At 45.0% G+C, this 20446-nt stretch overlaps 1 protein-coding gene across 2 annotated transcripts in view; it reads right to left on the reverse strand.

Moving 5' to 3' along the window:
* Nucleotides 1–908: 908 nt before the first annotated feature.
* Nucleotides 909–20446, reverse strand: part of fhip1aa (FHF complex subunit HOOK interacting protein 1Aa) — a 32347-nt gene continuing 12809 nt past the window's right edge. The window contains exons 2-12 of one of the 2 annotated variants that reach the window (XM_080859757.1): nucleotides 19368–19589; nucleotides 16012–16722; nucleotides 14623–14781; nucleotides 14235–14321; nucleotides 13735–13902; nucleotides 12658–12737; nucleotides 11593–11789; nucleotides 6763–7755; nucleotides 6351–6529; nucleotides 4984–5104; nucleotides 909–3607 (exon numbers count right to left, since the gene is read on the reverse strand). In XM_080859757.1, the coding sequence (XP_080715883.1) occupies nucleotides 3411–3607; nucleotides 4984–5104; nucleotides 6351–6529; nucleotides 6763–7755; nucleotides 11593–11789; nucleotides 12658–12737; nucleotides 13735–13902; nucleotides 14235–14321; nucleotides 14623–14781; nucleotides 16012–16722; nucleotides 19368–19475 (3000 nt within the window). In that variant the 5' untranslated portion in view covers nucleotides 19476–19589 and the 3' untranslated portion in view covers nucleotides 909–3410. Of the gene's footprint in view, nucleotides 3608–4983; nucleotides 5105–6350; nucleotides 6530–6718; nucleotides 7756–11592; nucleotides 11790–12657; nucleotides 12738–13734; nucleotides 13903–14234; nucleotides 14322–14622; nucleotides 14782–16011; nucleotides 16723–19367; nucleotides 19590–20446 lie in introns of those variants that run through there. The other variant, XM_080859758.1, reaches the window with a different exon arrangement.

Raw genomic sequence — 20446 nt, forward strand, 5'->3', positions numbered from 1 at the left:
TACATGGGACCAAACCATTGATAAAAAAAAAAAAAAAAATATTTTTCAAATTTCAAACAGAGTGGTATCGGTATGGTATCGGTATCGGCCGATACTGCACAGCCAGGTATCGGTATCGGTATCGGAGCCAAAAAATGGCATCGGTGCAACACTATTTTCAAATGTACTTAGTAGTTCAGACTAGTATACACAACTGGTTCTCCATTCAAGCAAGAGTGATGGAAAGTCTGATGTTATCTTTTGGCATCTTCTAGGGCATACGGCCATGTAGAAAACGGCTTGATTTGTCTGACAAGGTTCAAAAGAGCCTTATAATTAGGTCAAATAGTAAAAAAAAAAAGGCTCTGTTTTGATAAAAAGGCCTTTTCCCCATGAACAACTTTCTGTCATTACATCACAGGTCATTTCCCTTAAAGAGCGACTGCATGTAATAATCAACAAGGTCCGTGTGAATAACAGATAATGGCCTATCTGACCGGAGGAAAGAAAAGGTTTGGATGGCTGCTGGGGACGAGGCTGCTCCAGAGCCATAACCAAAGTCCTGAGGAGAGACCCAGTTTTCAACAAAAGCCTCCGTCTGAATGAAAGGGACTAATGTACTGTACTGAGTGGAACACAGGGCCAAATAAGGGCAGCTCTCCACTTCCAGCACAATCAAATCCCTCTTGGGCCACTATTGGTGACCAATATCTGCACAAGACACTGAACTTAAGTTCTTTCAGTGTTTCACCTCCATCACTTTAAGTACACGTCAGTGAAAACTACTTGTTTTATTGGGGAGCCATTATCTATTCATATAAAGTATATTATTATCTAAGCATATTAAGTATGCTTATATCCTCTTCCTGTTATTTCCTTGGCAAAGGACAGGTTGTCAGTAGAAGAAACAAATACAGAACAACTAAGATAAGAGTTATTTAATGAAGACATCATACATACGTGCATGCATTCAAACACAATCAAAACAGGAAAACACATAGAATGGGGACATAAGAAGCTACAAGGGAGAGGGAAACATGGGCTTCAAATGAACAATCAAACATGGGTGTTAACAGAGCCTCATCTGTACACCAGAAAAGGAAGATGGCAAGAAATGATAACATTACCAGTTGTTAATTAAGGATGATACCTTTAGGAGACTAACTGTACTGTGATGCTGAATGCACAAGAACATTGCATCAAGTACTCCACACAAACACAAAGCCTTGACCCTATGCTCGTTTATAAATATCTTTGGGTTCATGCCCTCCACTGAGGCTAGTTCTATGGTCATTATACCACAGCATTTGGTTCCTACAGCAAGCATGGTGTCCAGCCTGCAACTTTCCGGTGAAACATTGTAACAAACTAATTATGACAAAACAAATCTTTCGTTTTACAATTATGACACACCTGTATGTAATATGCAGAATTGTAAAATAAGATCCTCCAAAATCAAGGCAAGTGTTTTGAGCCTTAGGGGCACTTCAGTTCACTGTCCTGTGATATTACAACATACTCCATGCAGGATTATTTCAACAGGAATTCCCTCCGTCAATGTGAATTGTGCTTGTGTGGTGGAAACTTGTCTCCAGACACAAAGGCATGCAAACGTATACCTACAACATACATACATTAACACATACAGATACGTCAACTTAAATAGAAATGACAGGCAGAAATATGCAGAACTTCCAGACAACTTCAGTGAAAAAATATGGCAATAGAATCTCTTTCTACAAAATGGTTTAAATACCCACCCCCATCAGAAAAATAAACAATACAGTACACAGTATATACTAAATAACCTGTTAAAATATCAATTTAAAACATGTCTCCTGTTTGTATTAAAACGACTTCCACAATGTACATACATGTGTGATTTAAGTCTGCTATGGAGTAAGGCTTGGATGTTGATTTGGGACACGTGTAGATTGTGCCATATGATATGTTTACTTGCTGTGGGGTAGTGAAATGGAGACTGATGAGCGATGACACTCATTGAGGTACTGTCTATTTTCATCAGGCTGACAACCTCAGTAGAATTAAGAATGTCCACTTCTGAGTTCAGCATCAGTAATGCACTGTGGCTAGCCAATTTCTCTTAAAAAAAAAATAAAAAAAAAAAAGTATTGTGTGTCAGTAGACACAGTTAAGTAAGCTGACATTTGAATGAAATCATTGTGTTCACACTTTTCAAAAACGAACAGGTGAGGCCACCCTCCCACAGGCCATTGTTTGTGTGAGGCCAGGAACACCAGTATGACAGTATGTGACGCATACAATGGTCTTCCTACACGCCGTGTACCGTCACAGAACTCAACCAAAAAAAATATATTGAACTTTTATCCTAACTCACCAGGCTCACAAGAGAATAAATTCAGATTGTCAAGCAAGCAAACTAAAAATATTAACAGACAAAAACACACCTGAACTGATTCAAGAAAATTGAAACAATTCAAATCCAGTGAGTACAAATGATTAAATCACCCTTTCAGTGTAAGATTGCGTGCAAAGACTTTGGACTCCAGGAATAAATGTCCTCTGCAGTTAGCCTTGGCCTGTAAGGCTCCAAAAAAACAGCAATGTGACATTAAAAGCCAGGGAAGAACCACTGTGTTTAAAAGGAATTGCATCAAATGTAGGCAGCAGTGTTGTCCACTCGCTCTTCTGAGCAAATGAGGCACAAACAGTCTCATACTGTAAGGCCACAATAAGCAGTGTACCACAACCCCATTGAATCCACCCTCCATGACACCCATCATTTGAGTTACTAATCATATTTTCCACGTGCAAACAAGTGAAAATGGTCAGGGCCATCCCTAACCCCTTACTGCATTGCCCACGAACTGTCCCTCCGTCTTTGGTCTTGTCCTGCGAGTCTCCTGTTTCAGTCCTGTTAACTGGTGTTCAGTTTCCCCTAAAGGGTGGAGGAGGCCACCAATGTAGGTCACCTTCTGTGTATACACATGAATGACGGGATGGCTTGTGCATAAGACACGTTGCATAGGATTGTTCACGAGCTGGTAAGCCACTAAGGGTACTGATCAGATATTTCCAGATGAAAGGGAATGGTTCAAACGTTTTTTTTTTTTTTATGGTTTATGAGCAAAACAACACATTGACTTTCAATAGTCACTTTTTAAAACATTTTAAAAAGAGATTAAAAGAAGTTAATTATCCATCCAAGAGGTATCTTCACATCTAGTCGTGCAGAGATGAATGAGAAGCTCGTCAGCAAATGGTTCTTAAGACGTCTGAGAATGTTCCGATGTTCCGGGGGTTTCTGTCTAACACGCGTGTTTCCATCATGCCCCTCAGAGGCCAAGGTTACTCCTCCATGGGGAGATGGGAGAGGATGGAGTGCTCCTGGGCAATGGCCGCCAGCTCTTTGAGGAACTCGATGTAAAGGACAGTGCCGTACACCTCGGTTACTCCTCCATGGGGAGATGGGAGAGGATGGTATGCTCCTGGGCAATGGCCGCCAGCTCTTTGAGGAACTCGGTGTAAAGGACGGTGCCGTAAACCTCGGTGCGGTTGGCTGGCAGGATGGTCTTGGGCTGGGCCACAGGGTGCTTTGCTCGTCCTCCATCCCCGTTCTCCAAAGCGTGAGGATCTGGTTGCACATCTGTGGGTCAAAACCAGACGAATGAGTGGCTTAGACAGGGAGATAATTTCTTTCAGGAATTTCATACTTTTATTATACTTCACATGTGCGTGGATTTACACAAGCACAAACCGTATGATTAAGGACAGTAGCGTCCCTATGCCAGTGTCAAACATCCGCCATTCTGTTAAACAATCAAAATGCTAAGTGTAATAATGGATTAACAATCTATAACTCTAGTTTAATAATGGATTCACATGACAACGCAAACGTTCGCCGATAACACACGTCGTCCGATAATTAACACGGTTACGATACGATTTTATGATATCAGTGATCATGCTGTTCTCTTCCTAGAGAGCAGCCAAGTGTGAAATCAACAGCATATAGACAACATTTCAGACGAGAGTACATCTGACGAGTGCTCCCCCTAATGCGTGCTCATAGAAAGTCTTCATGAATATTGAATGCAGAGCAGACGGTTGTGACTTATAGCAGTGATATTATGAGATAAATAGTGGAAGCATGAGAGTATAAGTCAGCCTTTGAGAGCATGAGAGTATAAGTCAGCCTTTGAGAGCATGAGAGTATAAGTCAGCCTTTGAGAGCATGAGAGTATTAGTCAGCCTTTGAGAGCATGAGAGTATAAGTCAGCCTTTGAGAGCATGAGAGTATAAGTCAGCCTTTGAGAGCATGAGAGTATAAGTCAGCCTTTGAGAGCATGAGAGTATAAGTCAGCCTTTCAAGAGCACCAACAGGGAAGGCATAAAGAAAACATTCAAACCAGCAAGGATCTTCATATTGAGACAAACTGTTCAATACAAACTACTTCTGGTTTTCATAGACGTATAAGCCACATAAATGCAACCATATTTTGTTTTCACATTCAGAATAATTTAAATATATACAGAATAATTGTATTATATATAGCAGAATTCTAATATATAGAGAAGAATGATCATGCTTCTTTAATATTAACTAAATATACTGTATATTGACCTCATTACGTATTCATGAAACTCAAAAAATGACTAAACCTAAGGATGATTACAGTTTTTTTAGATGCAGACAAAGGGAATAATCGACTACTTCCGTCTGAATTCACATATGTACGTTAGGGCCAAAAAGCGGGTAAGACCTAACACGGGCAAACAGCACAGACAACACAGTCCCCAAACTTAAAACAACTCAGATACAACAATGAACACCAATAAGAATGTCTGCGAACAGTACTGAGCTGCCTGCATTCCCAATGGTCTGTTGACATGACCATCTGGTGGACCAAATCGAGAAGTCGTCATAACCTAGTTACCAATGCTAGGTACACCATGATGAGTAACACTGATTACATAGTCCACAACATGTAGAGGCAAGAAGCTGACTAATAATAAACTTGCCTTGACCCCAGAGTGAACTCTCTCTGGCCAGTAGGGAGTGCTGGGCAGCTGTCAGCAGTTCCGCTAAGTCCTTCCGCGTCATTGCAAGCTGATCAATCTGATTCTTCACAGAGGCCAGGACCTGGAATCACACACACAACCCAGCACATATTTAATTGCAGGCAAAACAGGTAACATGTGGTCTCCTGGACATGTACTGGGCCAAACACCAGAAAAAAAAAAAAGTTTATGTGCATCATTCTCATCCCCCAAACACTACACAGCATGTATCTGTCAAAGGATATTTCAACTCATCTTATGAAGCTCTCACTCTCATTTTATTGCAGGCTTTCCATCAGGCAGGCAGCCCCCTGCTATTTGATTTATTTGTTTACATGCCATTTTTAATTATGCATGGGAGAACACTAAAGGAGCTCCTCTGGAACGTCTCTCTGGAGCCTCGCTCTATTGTGAAGGGCGCATGGGGGAGCCATTTGTAAGGATTTCTGGGATGGCGCCTGTCACAGAACTCCGGAGACATACGGGTTCATTGGCTGGCTGGGTTTGAGTCGACTCTGAGGAATTCAGACGATCTCAAAACAAAACCGAGCAGACAGCTGTTTTTTTTTCTCCTTCTCCTCTCACCTCAGTGTCGACAAAGTACTACTGACTGAGCAGAGCAGAGCACTGGCTGTTCTCTGAAGGTGACTCTGAGCCAGTACAAACTACACAGCAGATCTCACGGGCTTGTGAAAAGCCCTGTGATAGGCAGATTATGGATCACGAAAGGAATCGAGCACAAAATGGGAAAACTGAAGACACGAGTGAACTTTTACAGAGCCACTGATCAGCACAGACACATCCATACAAAGATGGAATCACTTTAGAGAGTGAGACATCCTCAGTCAGACAGACAGGCCATTAGACTCAGCAGGTGTAATATTCACTGTGTTTCCCAGGGCCTGATTCAAAAGCATGTTGACACGCTATGGTAGTGGTGGTCTTTCTCACTGATCACATCTAGTTTATGAGTTCGGCGGTGGCGACAGTGGTACAGTAGAGAAGTCGTTTGGTAATCAGAAGGTTGCTAGTTCAATTCCCTGTTAAGGTGTCCTTGAGCAAGACACTGAACCCCCCAATTGCTCCTGATGTGCGGTGTGCCATCGGTGTAAATGTCAAATGTATACTCATCCTTGTAGGTCGCTTTGGATAAAAGTGTCTGCTAAATGACTAAATGACAATGTTCACCTGGTAGATCAGAAGCAATTAGGGGTTCAGTGTCTTGCTCAAGGACGCTACGACAGGGTATTGACCTAGCAACCTTCTGATTACTAAACGACTTCTCTGCCTCCTGTACCACTGTCCCCACATCAAGTTTATCACTTCACCTGGTAGAGGGAGTGGACGCTGGGCTGGAGCACCACGGTGGTGTTGAGGAGGAAGGAGCGCAGGATGGGCTGGGGGTAGGTGGCCAGCTGAGCCAGGATGCCCGTGAGGAGCAGGTTGACGTGCAGCGAGTTATCCAGCATGTTCTCCAGCCGCGACAGCAGCACGCTCACAAACGGTCCTGAGATGGAGATCAACTGGGGTCAGGCACACCAGCAAATCAACACAAATACTGCACACTCTAAACACACGGGCATATTATGACTACTTCATATACTGAAGATGTTACTGCCTTAACTGTTGTGACTGTTTTCATTTTCTATTATTTAATTACATTTTTTACTATGCTTCAATGTGAGCTCATACTCACATGCGAGGAAAACTATACTAGAAATGGACACTTCATGTGTTTACCAGTGAAGGGCACCCCGTGGGTCCTGCTCCCACTGCGGGGCTTGGTTGCAAACGGTGAGGGGGTCTTCTCCGCCTCTGGAGTTTCAGGGGAAAAGGAGTTAAAGTCCACTTCCTCCTCCTCTTCCTCCTTGTCCTCCTCCATGGGAGTAATGGGCTGCTGAAACTCCTTGTCTGCTCTAATGGGGCTCCCCGCCTCCATCCCCAGGGTCCGAATGAGCTCTTCGTACTGGGCCAGAAGCTCTTCACCGGCCAAGTTGGAGTCGGCCTGTAAACTGGGTTTGCCCTGATCCTCCTCCTCAGCACTGTGGAGAGGGGAGAGGCTCAGGCCGTTACTGATTGGCCCATCACCGTCCTGACAGGTCTGTGCTAGCTGGTGAGTAGTTGAGACAGCTGATGGAACTCCTGAATGAGTTTGCTTGTCCGCAGCAGGTGTTGTGTTCACAGCTTTAGGCAGTTCGACGGGGTCGCTAGCATCCTTTTGTGCCACGAGGTTGTACACCATGACATCGTTTTGGAAATCTGACTCCTCTATGTAGGAGCCCTTGATAAGCATGATAGCGTTTTTCCTAAGCTCCTGGATGTGTTTCGGGGGCTCGACGGGGATGGGTTTAGTGACCTCTGGCTCTGCTGGGGGCTGAGCGGCACCCGCGTCATAACTGTCATCCCACTCCAGCTCCAGTAGGTTGGGGGCGGCGGGGGACTCCCTCTGGGGGTCTTGACGGGGGGCTCTCTGTGGGGGGGGAGGAGGCTTCCGAGAGAGCGTCGGTGCGCGGGGCCTGACCGCGTCCTCGAGGGTGCTGGGCTGGTACTCCTCAGGTGGGGGTTTCTCGCCATCGTAAGGTGCCGACCACACCTGACAGGCACGGATGCACCTGCTGATCCCACCGCGGGCGTCGTACAGGTAATGCAGGTAGCTCACGTCCATGTAGATCTCAGAGCCAATCACACAGGAGTGACCTGAGCTATCTACATGAGAGCAGTCCTCGTCGGTCTCTGGGAGAAAGAAATGCAATAATGTAAATATAGCTGCAAGCAGCGATGGCGGTTTCCTCCTTCAAACATTGCGAACAAGGGAAAAATGAAATTTTGTGACAATTTGTCACTGTATAGAAAAATCCATGCTGCAGACTTGCCAATGGGATATTACATTTCAAATCCAACATTTACAATGCTTTTGCCTTGAAGTTAAGACTGAGTGGAGGTTGTGTGTGTGCGCTTACCCTGTGTGTCTGTGAGAATGTATGTGTGTGACAGCAAGCTGTGTGTCTGTGAGAATGTGTGTGCGTAAAACAAAGCCTGCGCGTGTGTTAAGGGGAGACTGTGTGTGTGAGATTTAGGAGCCGTGCGGATGAGGAGACAGAGAGACATAGAGAACCACCCTAGCAAGTAGTCAAGCATGCATGTTTCAAATATTCACCAAAAATCTACTTTTCATCTTACAGTCAACTTTTTTTCAGATTTGTGTACTAAACATTCTCAAGTGTCTTCATATGAACTTGTGATTGAATCAGAGTTTCACTTTTTGACCTGCAGATGTGTAAAGCATTATTTAAGCGTTAACAATGTATCCAATTTGCTTTATGTCAATCATTTTTCAAGATATGAAGTTGCCTTTGCACATGGGAACAAAGTGTAGTGTCATCCAAGTGATATACCAGTTTGGTGTTGATATCTCAAAGATTAGCTGAGATATGACTTCACTTCCTGTTTGACCGCTTTTCTGCTGAATTTGAGTGGCTGTACCGGACAAACCATATGGTAACTTTTTGTGAAATTTGGCACAATCATTAAAGACAGTCTCTTCTTTATTCATACAAAGTTTCATGTCTCTCATTATACCACTCTAGCGCCACCAACGGGTCAAAGTTGGACTTGTGTTAACACACGCAACTTTTGAACCGTATGACCGATTTTCAAAAATGAGGTAACATTGGATTCCCTGGATCAAGACGAACTAAAACACCCTATGGCGTAAATTTCACTCAAATATTTGCTGACATATGACTTCACTTCCTGTTTGGCCGCTTTTCAGCTGAATTTGAGTGGCTGTACCGGACAAACGGTTGTGAGGATCACAATTATTTCCATAACTTTTGTGAGGCTAGGTCTGAAGATCATCTCTGGTGATTTTGAAGAAGATTTGCCAAAAATTGTAGGAGGAGAAGGCTTTCAAAGTTTTTTGATAAAACCGGAAATAGCGGAAAATCTATATAACCGGAAATCGACGCCAAGGGGTGGGTTTAATTCGTTTTGATTCAGGGAATGAAATGGTACCTCATTTTTGAAAATCGGTCATACGGTTCAAAAGTTGCGTGTGTTACAAAAGTCCAACTTTGCCCTGTTGGTGGCGCTAGAGTGGTGTAATGAGAGCCATGAAACTTGGTGTGAATAAAGAAGGGACTGTCCTTAATGAGTGTGCCAAATTTCACAAAAAGTTACCATATGGTTCTAGGGGCTGCCATTGACTCCCATTGCAGCAACATAATAAATATAGCTGCAAGCAGCGATGGCGGTTTCCTCCTTCAAACATTGCGAACCAGGGAAAAAAAAAACATTTGTCACTGTATAGAAAATCCATGCTGCAGACTTGCCAATGGGATATTACATTTCAAATCCAACATTTACAATGCTTTTGCCTTGAAGTTTAGACTGAGTGGAGGTTGTGTGTGTGCGCTTACCCTGTGTGTCTGTGAGAATGTATGAGTGTGACAGCAAGCTGTGTGTCAGTGAGAATGTGTGTGCGTAAAACAAAGCCTGCGCGTGTGTTAAGGGGAGACTGCGTGTGTGAGATTTAGGAGCCGCGCGGATGAGGAGACAGAGAGACATTCTATAGAGAACCACCCTAGCAAGTAGTCAAGCAGGCATGTTTCAAATATTCACCAAAAATCCACTTTTCACCTTACAGTCAACTTTTTTTCAGATTTGTGTACTAAACATTCCCAAGTGTCTTCATATGAACTTGTGATTGAATCAGAGTTTCACTTTTTGACATGCAGATGTGTAAAGCATTATTTTAGCGTTAACAATGTATCCAATTTGCTTTATATCAATCATTTTTCAAGATATGAAGTTGCCTTTGCACATGGGAACATGTTGTGGTGTCTTCCAAGTGACATACCAGTTTGGTGGTGATATCTCAAAGATTAGCTGAGATATGACTTCACTTCCTGTTTGGCTGCTTTTCTGCTGAATTTGAGTGGATGAACCGGACAAACCATATGGTAACTTTTTGTGAAATTTGGAACAATCATTAAGGACAGTCCCTTCTTTATTCATGCAAAGTTTCATGTCTCTCATTATACCACTCTAGCGCCACCAACGGGACAAAGTTGGACTTGTGCTAACACACGCAACTTTTGAACCGCAGGACCGATTTTCAGAAATGAGGTACCATTGGATTCCCTGGATCAAGACGAATTAAACACATCCTGTTGCGTTAATTTCACTTAAATATTTGCTGACATATGACTTCACTTCCTGTTTGGCTGCTTTTCTGCTGAATTTGAGTGGCTGTACCGGACAAACGGTTGTGAGGATCAAAATTATTTCCATAACTTTTGTGAGGCTAGGTCTGAAGATCATCTCTGGTGATTTTGAAGAAGATTTGCCAAAAATTGTAGGAGGAGAAGGCTTTCAAAGTTTTTTGATAAAACCGGAAATAGTGGAAAATCTATATAACCGGAAATCGACGCCAAGGGGTGGGTTTAATTCGTCTTGATTCAGGGAATCCAATGGTACCTCATTTTTGAAAATCGGTCATACGGTTCAAAAGTTGTGTGTGTTACAAAAGTCCAACTTTGCCCTGTTGGTGGCGCTAGAGTGGTGTAATGAGAGCCATGAAACTTGGTGTGAATGAAGAAGGGACTGTCCTTAATGAGTGTGCCAAATTTCACAAAAAGTTACCATATGGTTCTATGGGCTGCCATTGACTCCCATTGCAGCAACATAATAAGAAAGCCTACAATAACAATAGGTTACCTCCTACCGGAGGAAACCTAATAATAGGAAAGCCTACAATAACAATAGGTTACCTCCTACCGGAGGAAACCTAATAATTGTAAAACTGTATTGTAAAACTGGCCCCAATAAGCTTATATCAGCTACACAATGAAAAGTGAATTTCCACTCAAAAAAGTGAAAATAAATAATTAATTTCGAAAGTAACTGGCATATGAACAGTGATAAGGGAGACAGAGAAATAGCTAAATCATTTTCATCAGGCTGTAATAATCAAGCACACCGTGTTGTTTACAGACTGCATTTGCATATATTACCCACTAAGTCTGATGAAAAAGTCTTGCAACAGCAAGAGATTTAATTTGGTGCTAGGCACCTTCTTGACTCAGATTATCACAGGAAACGCCACTGTGGTTAAAAACCCACACAGATTTGGATCAAGTCCTACGTGCCTGTTTAGTCTACCCAATACCAATCCCTTCAATAAGATTCTACAAGCAATCCAAATCAACTATTTTGAACCACTTAATAGCAGATCATCTACCCCTTGACCTAAATCCCTCGTGGCACCCAAACACAGCCATAGCCACAACAACAGTGGTACAGGAGGTAGAGAATTCGTTTGGCAATCAGAAGGTTGCTAGTTCGATTCCCTGTCGAAATGTCCCTGAGCAAGACACTGAACCCCTAATTGCTCCTGATGTGCAGTGTGCCATCAGTGAAAATGTGTATACATATTTTGGATAAAAGCGTCTGCTAAATGAATAAATGAAAATGTAGCCACAACAACAGTCTATTTTCAAGTGAAATCAGTAGAAGGCTGTTTCTTTCTTTCATTCGCCTTTATCTACCAGCCTTCCCCCTCTTTCTTACCCATATCTCCACAGTGAGCATCTCCAGCCTTGGACCACATCACTCCCTCCAGCTGTCGGAGGGGTGGAGGGATGACGTCTGGGGAACAGCAGGAGGGCGTGAGGGACAGGAACTTAGCGGCTGAGACCGAGTAGCAGTCCCTTTCCCTCAGGACCGCGCGCTGGCTCAGCATCATGTGATTGCATGGGACCAGGTACCTGCACAGACAGACAGCAGAGCCAGGCACATTAGAGAGACCCACATGAGGGTACAGCTGAGCACAGCAGGCATGGGTACCAGCACAGACAGACAGCAGAGCCAAGCACATTAGAGAGACCCACATGAGGGTACAGCTGAGCACAGCAGGCATGGGTACCTGCACAGACAGACAGCAGAGCCAAGCACATTAGAGAGACCCACATGAGCATAGACATCATATAGATATGATGTCTATGGTAGTGCACCCCCAAGCGGCGCATGAAGTAGGCATCTTCACTCCGATGACGAAATAGCTCCTCTAGGAAGATGGCGCCGACGATTTACGCGGTCCAAGGCCGAAAGGGGCGTCTACCTATATGATGTCTATGATCATGAGGGTACTGCTGAGCACAGCAGGCATGGCCAGTGACTAGGCTCCAGTCTGCAGGTTCAAACCCACTGTGGGACATGAAACCATGCAGGTTGCAAACAGAGAAGTACAGACTGAAAACTCCACACCAAAGCCTAGAAAGAACCCCTGAGGCTTGACAACCTCAAACACAGTTCTATTGGGATCTCTACAAAGGGCTTCAAAGATGTCTGTGAGTGCATTAGTCAGATGGCCTAAATTCACACAGCACAGCGGAGGCATTCTGAATGAGGCTAGCAGGCTCTTTTCCAGACTTGTTACTGGTGATCGGCTAAGCTTGTTTTGAAACTGTTCAATCACACAGGCTGGGTGCACAGACAACAGTGGGTTATTAGCTACAACATTCCTATGCAAGTTATAATAGCAGAACGTTAACATACAGACCTATTCAACTGGTATACACATTTTATAGACTACACATTTGTGCAATAATTGGTAAGAATGACAAACAGGCTCACCTTAATATGAGCTGTAGCATGACGTCCTCACAGTACAAGCCAATCAGAGTGCGGAACAAGGCCAAGGATACAGTCCCCAACTAGAAGGAAAGAGGCGCATTACAAACAACAGATAAACAGCAGTCCAAAAGAGACATTAGGAGAAGACCTGGCCCTCCATTAGCAACAATTTCACACATTAAACCATTATAAAAGATAGACTTCATTCTAGCAGTTAAGTGTGTTGAATAAATACACAAATACATTCTTCTGGAGGTGCAGTTTTGTTTCAGAAACTATATCTGGATCTGCCCAAGAGGATGTTTAGGGCTGAGTTCATGAGGACTTCCTCTCTTAATGAGCTCTTTGGTTGAGCATCCTGTTCTGCCAACAAACAGATCTAGAGATCATTGATAGACTCCTTCAGTCGTTCCTTAGGAGCCCTGAGATGTTATTGACCAAGCATTATCAAGCCATTGTTCTCCAAACTCAGGGAAGGCCACTGACATCACTGAACTCCCGTCTGACCAATAAGGGACATTCTAGAGGCTTAACTGTAGAAGCGTATGATGTGAATCATTTCAAAAGATTTTCAATAATTTATGGTGAACTATGGTGATGATGAGCTACTGTAGAGGTGAATGTGCTCAATATCTGAGGCAGAATGGTAGCAATTCAACTCAAGTCACCTTTCAAAAGATCCCCAAAAGATGTTTAAACAGAATGGCACTTATTTACATGTTTGCCTTAAAAAAAAAACGAAATCGCTTTTCTATGGAGGTTGTTGTGCTTTATTAGACACTAAGGTAGCTACCCTGTCAGACAGACAGCCTTGGCTCTTTTGATTCTGACATTTCTAATATTATTCCAGCTAACCCAGAGGCTCTGCCTATATCTCACTGAGTTTACCCAACGACACACAGGTTGAGACATGAAGTCAAACAAATGTCTGTCCTTTATAGCCAGTGGGTAATGCCAGTGTGTGTTCACAAGCAAAAACATGAAATCCACAGTACGTGGGCGCATTGTCGGTTGTTGGTTGATGGAGCTAATACTTCATGGATAGGTAGAATGAAGGTGACCGTGTTGTGGACTTACTTGGAAAGGCACATTGATGCGGCTGACCAAGGTGTCCAGGATGTGGACGTTGTCATGGCGATGGAGCAGGATGAAGCTGAGGAAGGTCTGCAGGAGAGCTGGTTCAGACACGCTCCTTAGGAACAAGTCCAGGTAGGCCGTGGTGGTCATCACCTCCTCCAGAGTCAACTAGAACAATGCACACAGAGCGGCGTTTATGATAGCTGTTGTGTAAGTGTTTCACCTTCTCAGTACTTTACAGGACTATCGTAGCCCGACCGATTAGCCCCCACGCACTGGTACACGTAACTTAACTGCCAACCATGATCGCGGATTTCGGAAAACGTAAGTCCCTGCCCAAAAAGGGTATTTAAATTAGCTTTGTAGCAAAAATGGCACATATACAGCGTATTGAAGTGTATAAGATAGTGTTGTGTGGGGGCTAATATGTCGCGGGGGCTAATAGGTCGCGTTACTATAGCGCTCTGAGGTCTGGTGGCAGCTCAAAGCTAAATGCTGACCTTGTGCAGAGCTGGGGCCAGGACAGGTACCAGGAAGCCATTATAGATATACTCCAGCAGTTGATCTCTTATGGAAGGATGCGCCACCTAGAACCAACAAAAGAGGGGGGGTCAAACAAATACACTACAGCTGTCTTAGGAGAACTTAAGAGTGGTCTTAATGGCTGAGGCTGTGAAGCATTCTGGGAATTCATTTCAAATGTCTAAAGCAGGTAAAGTGAAGTTAACGTTTAGCCATTATCACTCTGGCAGGGGGACTGCCAATGGAAACTAGCCTTTTGGCTACAATTGGGTACATTTACATTCAAATGTTTATTAATGTACACTGTCCCTCTTCAACAAATAAACAAACTGAAACTGAAAGCAATGTTTAAGAAACAACCCTGACCTGGATGACAGCATTGCAGAATTCGAGGGAGTTTAGGAACTGCACAAGAAAGGGCATCTGTTGCCAGTCCTCCCTGTGTAGGCAGTGCCACTCTTCACTGCGATCCTCCAGCTTAGTGGGCAGAGAGGAGTAGAGGCCACTCAGACCAGTGGCCAGCACCTGAGAGCACACACACACAGGAGCAGGTCAGGAGAAGGTCAGGAGCAGGTCAGGAGAAGGTCAGGAGAGGCAGCATTCAACAACAGTAGGATAATAATAATAATAATAATAATTAATTTTATTTGTAGTGCACTCTACATTCAAACAGAATCTCAGAGTGCTACATAGTTAAAAACAGCTCATAACAAAAGCATAGCTTAAAGAAATAAAACGTTTTTTAAAAAGTAGGAAACGCCTTTCTGAATAAAACGTTTTTTTGGGCTATATCAACCCAGTTAGGAAATGGCACTTTGACTATATTAAGAGTGAAATGTTTACAGCGGTATTGTTGTGTTGGACTGTTGTGTACGTATACACTGATGAAATGAGAAGATTAACTCGACCGGTGCTCATAATGACTTTGAGTCGGCGTCTCTCACAGTTCTCTAACCAGATGTAGTCTCAGGTAATGGATCTGATGGAGCTGCGGCACACAGGGGGAACTGCTGCTCGCCCATCAGGTCTAATAACCATCTCAAACAGACGCCGGCTTACTCCTGCGGCGTGGGTAATCACTTAATATGGATCAGCTGAATACCCCGCCGCTGTGTTCCGTCAGAGCGGAGTGACGTAAGACCTAATCATCTGGAGTGCGGGGGGGTGTCCTAAATCTGGCCACTGGCACTTGGCTCAGTGCAGGTGATGTCAGCGAGGTCATGAGTGATGAGCACGCAAGGCTTTTCCGCCGAATGGAATTACATCTTCAGCGCGTTTTATGTGGCCTTACACTAGTCAATTGAACAGCAGAACTCACAGACACAAGTAATGACGACATACACTATGCGGCGAAGGACGATCATTGCTATTTCCATTTAAATGAGTGAGAGTGGACACATTGTGCTCAGAGCATGTATGAGTCAATGCACTTGTTCTATGCGGTTCTTTCATCATGACTAACCCCAGAGGCGAGAGAGAGACTGAGACAGATGAGAGTTAGAGAAAGAGGAAAGATTTACACAACTGTGTGAGCGGTACAGATATTCTCAGCGTTACCCAACTCTTCAGAGAGCACCTCCCTTCCTAACTGGCACCTTGGCTTAACTTGCACTTAAGCAGTAACAGTCCTGCACTTATTTTTCTTTCTATGTCGTTTTCTATTTCTTGAAAAAAAAAAAGCAGTATTTATGGTTACACCAGGCTTTATTGCTCTTAGCTTAGCTGCTAAATGACTAAATGTAAATGTAAATATACCGGGCAGAAGTAGGTGTTCTCCGCGATGTGCCGGGCCACCACGTGGTTCTCGGCCGACAGGGCCATGATGAGCAGCAGTGCGTCCCGGGCCTGCTGGCCCACGGCCCCCTCCCTGTGGATGAAGGGGATGAGCAGGGAGAAGATGAGGAAGTTGGCGGCGCCCTGGTCCTCGCTGGTGTGGAAGAACAGCTCCAGCACGGACGGGTCCTTGGCCAGCACGCAGCACAGCTGGTGCAGCAGGAGAACCAGCTCGGCCTCCACGGCGGGGGAGGAGGCGGCGGCCGACGCGGAGGAGGACCCCGCCGACGAGGAGCAGGCGGACAGCAGCATCATGAGCGGCCGCAGCACGGGCTTGTGGTGCAGCAGCGGCTGCCGGGCCTGGCCCACCAGCATCTCGTACATCTTCAGCTGCTCCAGCTTCATGTCGTCGGTGAACTCGCGGCGCAGGCTCCAGAGGAACAGGCGCTCCATCACGTTCTCCATCACCACGAACTCCAGGATGGGGCCCATGGCGCCCGCCTGCCCGCACTCCTCCTCCATCAGCAGGAAGAGCATGTGCTCCACGTAGTTCTGCACGGCGCTGGCCTCGTCGCCCGGGATGGGCCCAAAGCGCAGGCCACCCAGGCCCCCCCCGCTGCCGAGCCCCCCCAGGGCCGACACGCCTCCTCCACCACTGCGCAGGGGGTCATGCTTCTCCAAGATCTTCACCACCTGACCAGAGAAAGGACACGAGTGCTGGATTTACTCTTAATGCATATCATGTGTGTTACTCTTTTTTACTTTTTACTTTTAGTCATTTAGCAGACGCTTTTATCCAAAGCGACTTACAAGGAAATTGCATTTATACATCAGGAGCAGTTTAGGGGTTCATTGTCTTGCTCAAGGACACTTACACACTTGGTAAGGAGGAGTGGGGAATCGAACTAGCGACCTTCCGATTACTAAACGACCATTGTCTCCCCACTCTACATTCATGCATTATCTCCTCCTTGACATGAAGGACACGATGGACTATTCAAGACTCCCTGAGTAGAACACAGATAGAGAGAGAGAATAGAGATAGAGATAGAGGGCCGTTTCTAGACATAACAAACCGATCAAACAGATCCAGCACCATGTTGACAAAACTGTGAATAACTCTACTGACGGGATTGTTAGGGGTTAATGTAGCTTTGGGTGGAGTGCTAGCATAGTTACACAGTTACCTGAGCAACCATAAGAAGGATGAATGATGCATTTCAAAGACAGCTAGATGCAGATGATTAATGGCCGTTAATGACAGCATATACATTCTCTGTGTTTCAGTACCAATGCAGATGCTAAACTGACACAGAGCCTCCATTCTTCGCTCGTTTCCCTGTTCACCAAAGTCTATGCTAACAGGATATATTTATCTCGTGTTTTTTTAATCAAACTTTCATGTACAATATGACTGTTACTCTCCCTGTCCAACTGTCTAGACTCAAATGGCACAGAGTCTATGCTAACAGGATATATTTATCTCGTGTTTTTTTAATCAAACTTTCATGTACAATATGACTGTTACTCTCCCTGTCCAACTGTTCAGACTCAAATGGCACAGAGTCTATGCTTACAGGATGTATTCATCTTGTGTTTGTTTAACCAAACTTTCATGTACAATATGACTAGTTACTCTCCCTTTCCAACTGTCCAGACTCGAATGGCAACAGAGAATCGTAGATCTGCTGCTAAGAGACAAGAGGAAGCAGGGGCCCAAACAACAATAAGCCCAGTGTGTCTAACCCATAGTCTGCTACCATGGTAATCATTCAGGTGATGTCAGCCAGCGGACGCCCAGACCAGGAAGAAGCCGAGAGCCAGGACAGATAAGGGGGGCTGATGCCTCATCCCTCCCTGTCACTGTGAGCTGAAGGTCATTTCCTCCTAGCACAGGCTGCTTCCATCATCACAGACAGACGGGCTGTGCTCGCAGAAGTCAAGGCAATGTAACAGATGACCCAGAGACTACTTATAACCACAACCAAGTGGAGGTGGGGAGGTGTTACACAACACGATGTGATCCCAGGACTCCATAGGTGGGAGTATTGATGTTCTCTGCTGCTGCGGCCCCATGTGAATCTGATTGACTGAAGGGCTTATATAATGGATTCACATGACATCCCACTTACATCTGTGTGTACTCTAGTAACTGCAACTCTCGTAAACATTCCAGGTAATTTATTTGTTTTAATTAAGTTTAAGCAATTGCATTGAATGCAAGCTTGAGCATATATACATGTTATTGCTGTAGTTTACTCATACAAAAGTTTCATAAGTAATGTAAAAAAAGTAAAAAAAAAGATTCTTAATTCTTTAGGCCAAGGAAATTCTCCCACTTTTACATAATGGATTCACATGACATCCCACACATCTGTGTGTACGCTAGTAACTGCAACTCTAGTAAACATTCCAGGTAATGTATTTGTTTGATTAAGTTTAAGCAAGTTTACTCATACAAAAGTTTAGTAAGTAATTGAAACAGAGTTCTAAAAAAAGGCCATGTAAATTCTCCCACTTTTCCCTTACTTTCTCCCCTCTCCAAGCAGTACTGTGGCATTAGCCTTATTTGTAGTCTACCTCCACCTCTCTGCCCTGCACACATTTGCACTGTCAGGCTGATTTGTTTTCAATTCGCTACGCTACTCGCCACTCTCCATGGCTCAGTCAGGAGTCTAATTTCAGGCTTGGCGGTCAGCGCTCTCCTATCCACAAACAAAGCCTGTTGTGTTCGGGGGCACTGGCCGACCAGAGTGCTTTCAGGGCAGCTGCTAAGTGAGGAGGGAACTGCTTGCCAACATCCACAGAGGGAATGGGGCAAGCATGGCATGGATCCAGGAGGGTTTCACCCCACCCCACCCCCACACACATACATACATATACACAACTTGGCACATGGGATCATTAGTTTCTCATCAGATGAGGCTGGTACTGATGCCAGTCCCAGCCCGGTCAGAGCGGTCATGCGTGTTGCACCCCCTGCCCCAGTCCCTGCCCCTGCCCCTGCCCCAGTCCCTGCCCCTGCCCCGCACACTCTGTTCTTGCCCCGTATAAGCACACCTGATTCAAATGAATCAACAGCTTAGTGATTAACTGGCACGCTAAACCAGGCCTGGATGTTTTGACTGCTGGAGTAATAGGCACCGGTTTCCTGAGTCTCCATACATTTATAGGAAAACACAATTTCAACAAAGATGCACACAATGATCACAAAGAGTTGTATTCCATGCAGTCTAATACACATCAATGATTGATTTAAATGAATCTCTCTCCATTCAGTGTTCTGTTTCGACTTCCGCTGTCTCACTCAGTATAGATCATATAGATGATGCTCTCACCTGTGCCCAGTGGTTCTTGAAGACGATCATGCATGTCTCCGGGTCCACCCCCTTCAGGACCAGCGATTGGCTGCCTTGGTTCCCATTGGCAACCACAGAGGCCATCATGATGCTGGTGCCTGTGCTGTGTGGAGTTCAGACCATAGTGTGGGAGGCAGCGGTGGTCCTCACTGAGCAACGGGAGCCATGGCAACCGCGCGGATGCTGTCGAGCCCTGAGGGCCTGTGGAGGAGCATGACAGAGAGTAAGTCATAAACACACCCACACACACTATGGAATGCTTGGCAATGCATACACACACACACATAGCACTTTGCTCCACAGTGGAAACATTGAACTGAATACACTGAATCAGCCACGATAACAGCTCAACTGTAAAAAGATGAAGGGTGAATGCAAATAAAGATTGAACTTCAGTCTTATTCGGATGAATTAGAAGATAGATCCAGTATGAATGGCTCATTCACTGCTATCTCAAATTAACTACAACTTCTTATAGAAAAGCAGAAGTTAATAGCAGTCTTTACCTGCCTTTATTTAACAGATGAAGGATGTCAATCATGTTAAACCAAACCAAACCAAGTTTTCTGGCACCTCTGAAAACAGGCCTGTTGAACCACAAACACAAGAGTCCTAGAGAGAGTCAGGCCTCAGACACTCAACTCCCGCCGAGGAGCTGGCTCCCCTCTCACCACTCTCCACACGGCCTCACACGCTGGCCTCTCTCTCAGCTCTCCACACAGCCTCACACGCCGGCCTCTCTCTCAGCTATCCACACGCTGGCCTCCCTCTCACCACTCTCCACACGGCCTCACACACTGGCCTCTCTCTCACCACTCTCCACACGGCCTCACACACTGGCCTCTCTCTCACCACTCTCCACACGGCCTCACACACTGGCCTCCCTCTCACCACTCTCCACACGGCCTCACACGCTGGCCTCCCTCTCAGCTCTCCACACGGCCTCACACGCTGGCCTCCCTCTCAGCTCTCCACACGGCCTCACACGCTGGCCTCCCTCTCAGCTCTCCACACACGGCCTCACACGCTGATCATGAAACTAATGAGCCAGCAGAGCC

Source organism: Sprattus sprattus (assembly GCF_963457725.1).
Source record: "Sprattus sprattus genome assembly, chromosome: 20".
Classification (NCBI taxonomy): Eukaryota; Metazoa; Chordata; class Actinopteri; order Clupeiformes; family Clupeidae; genus Sprattus; species Sprattus sprattus.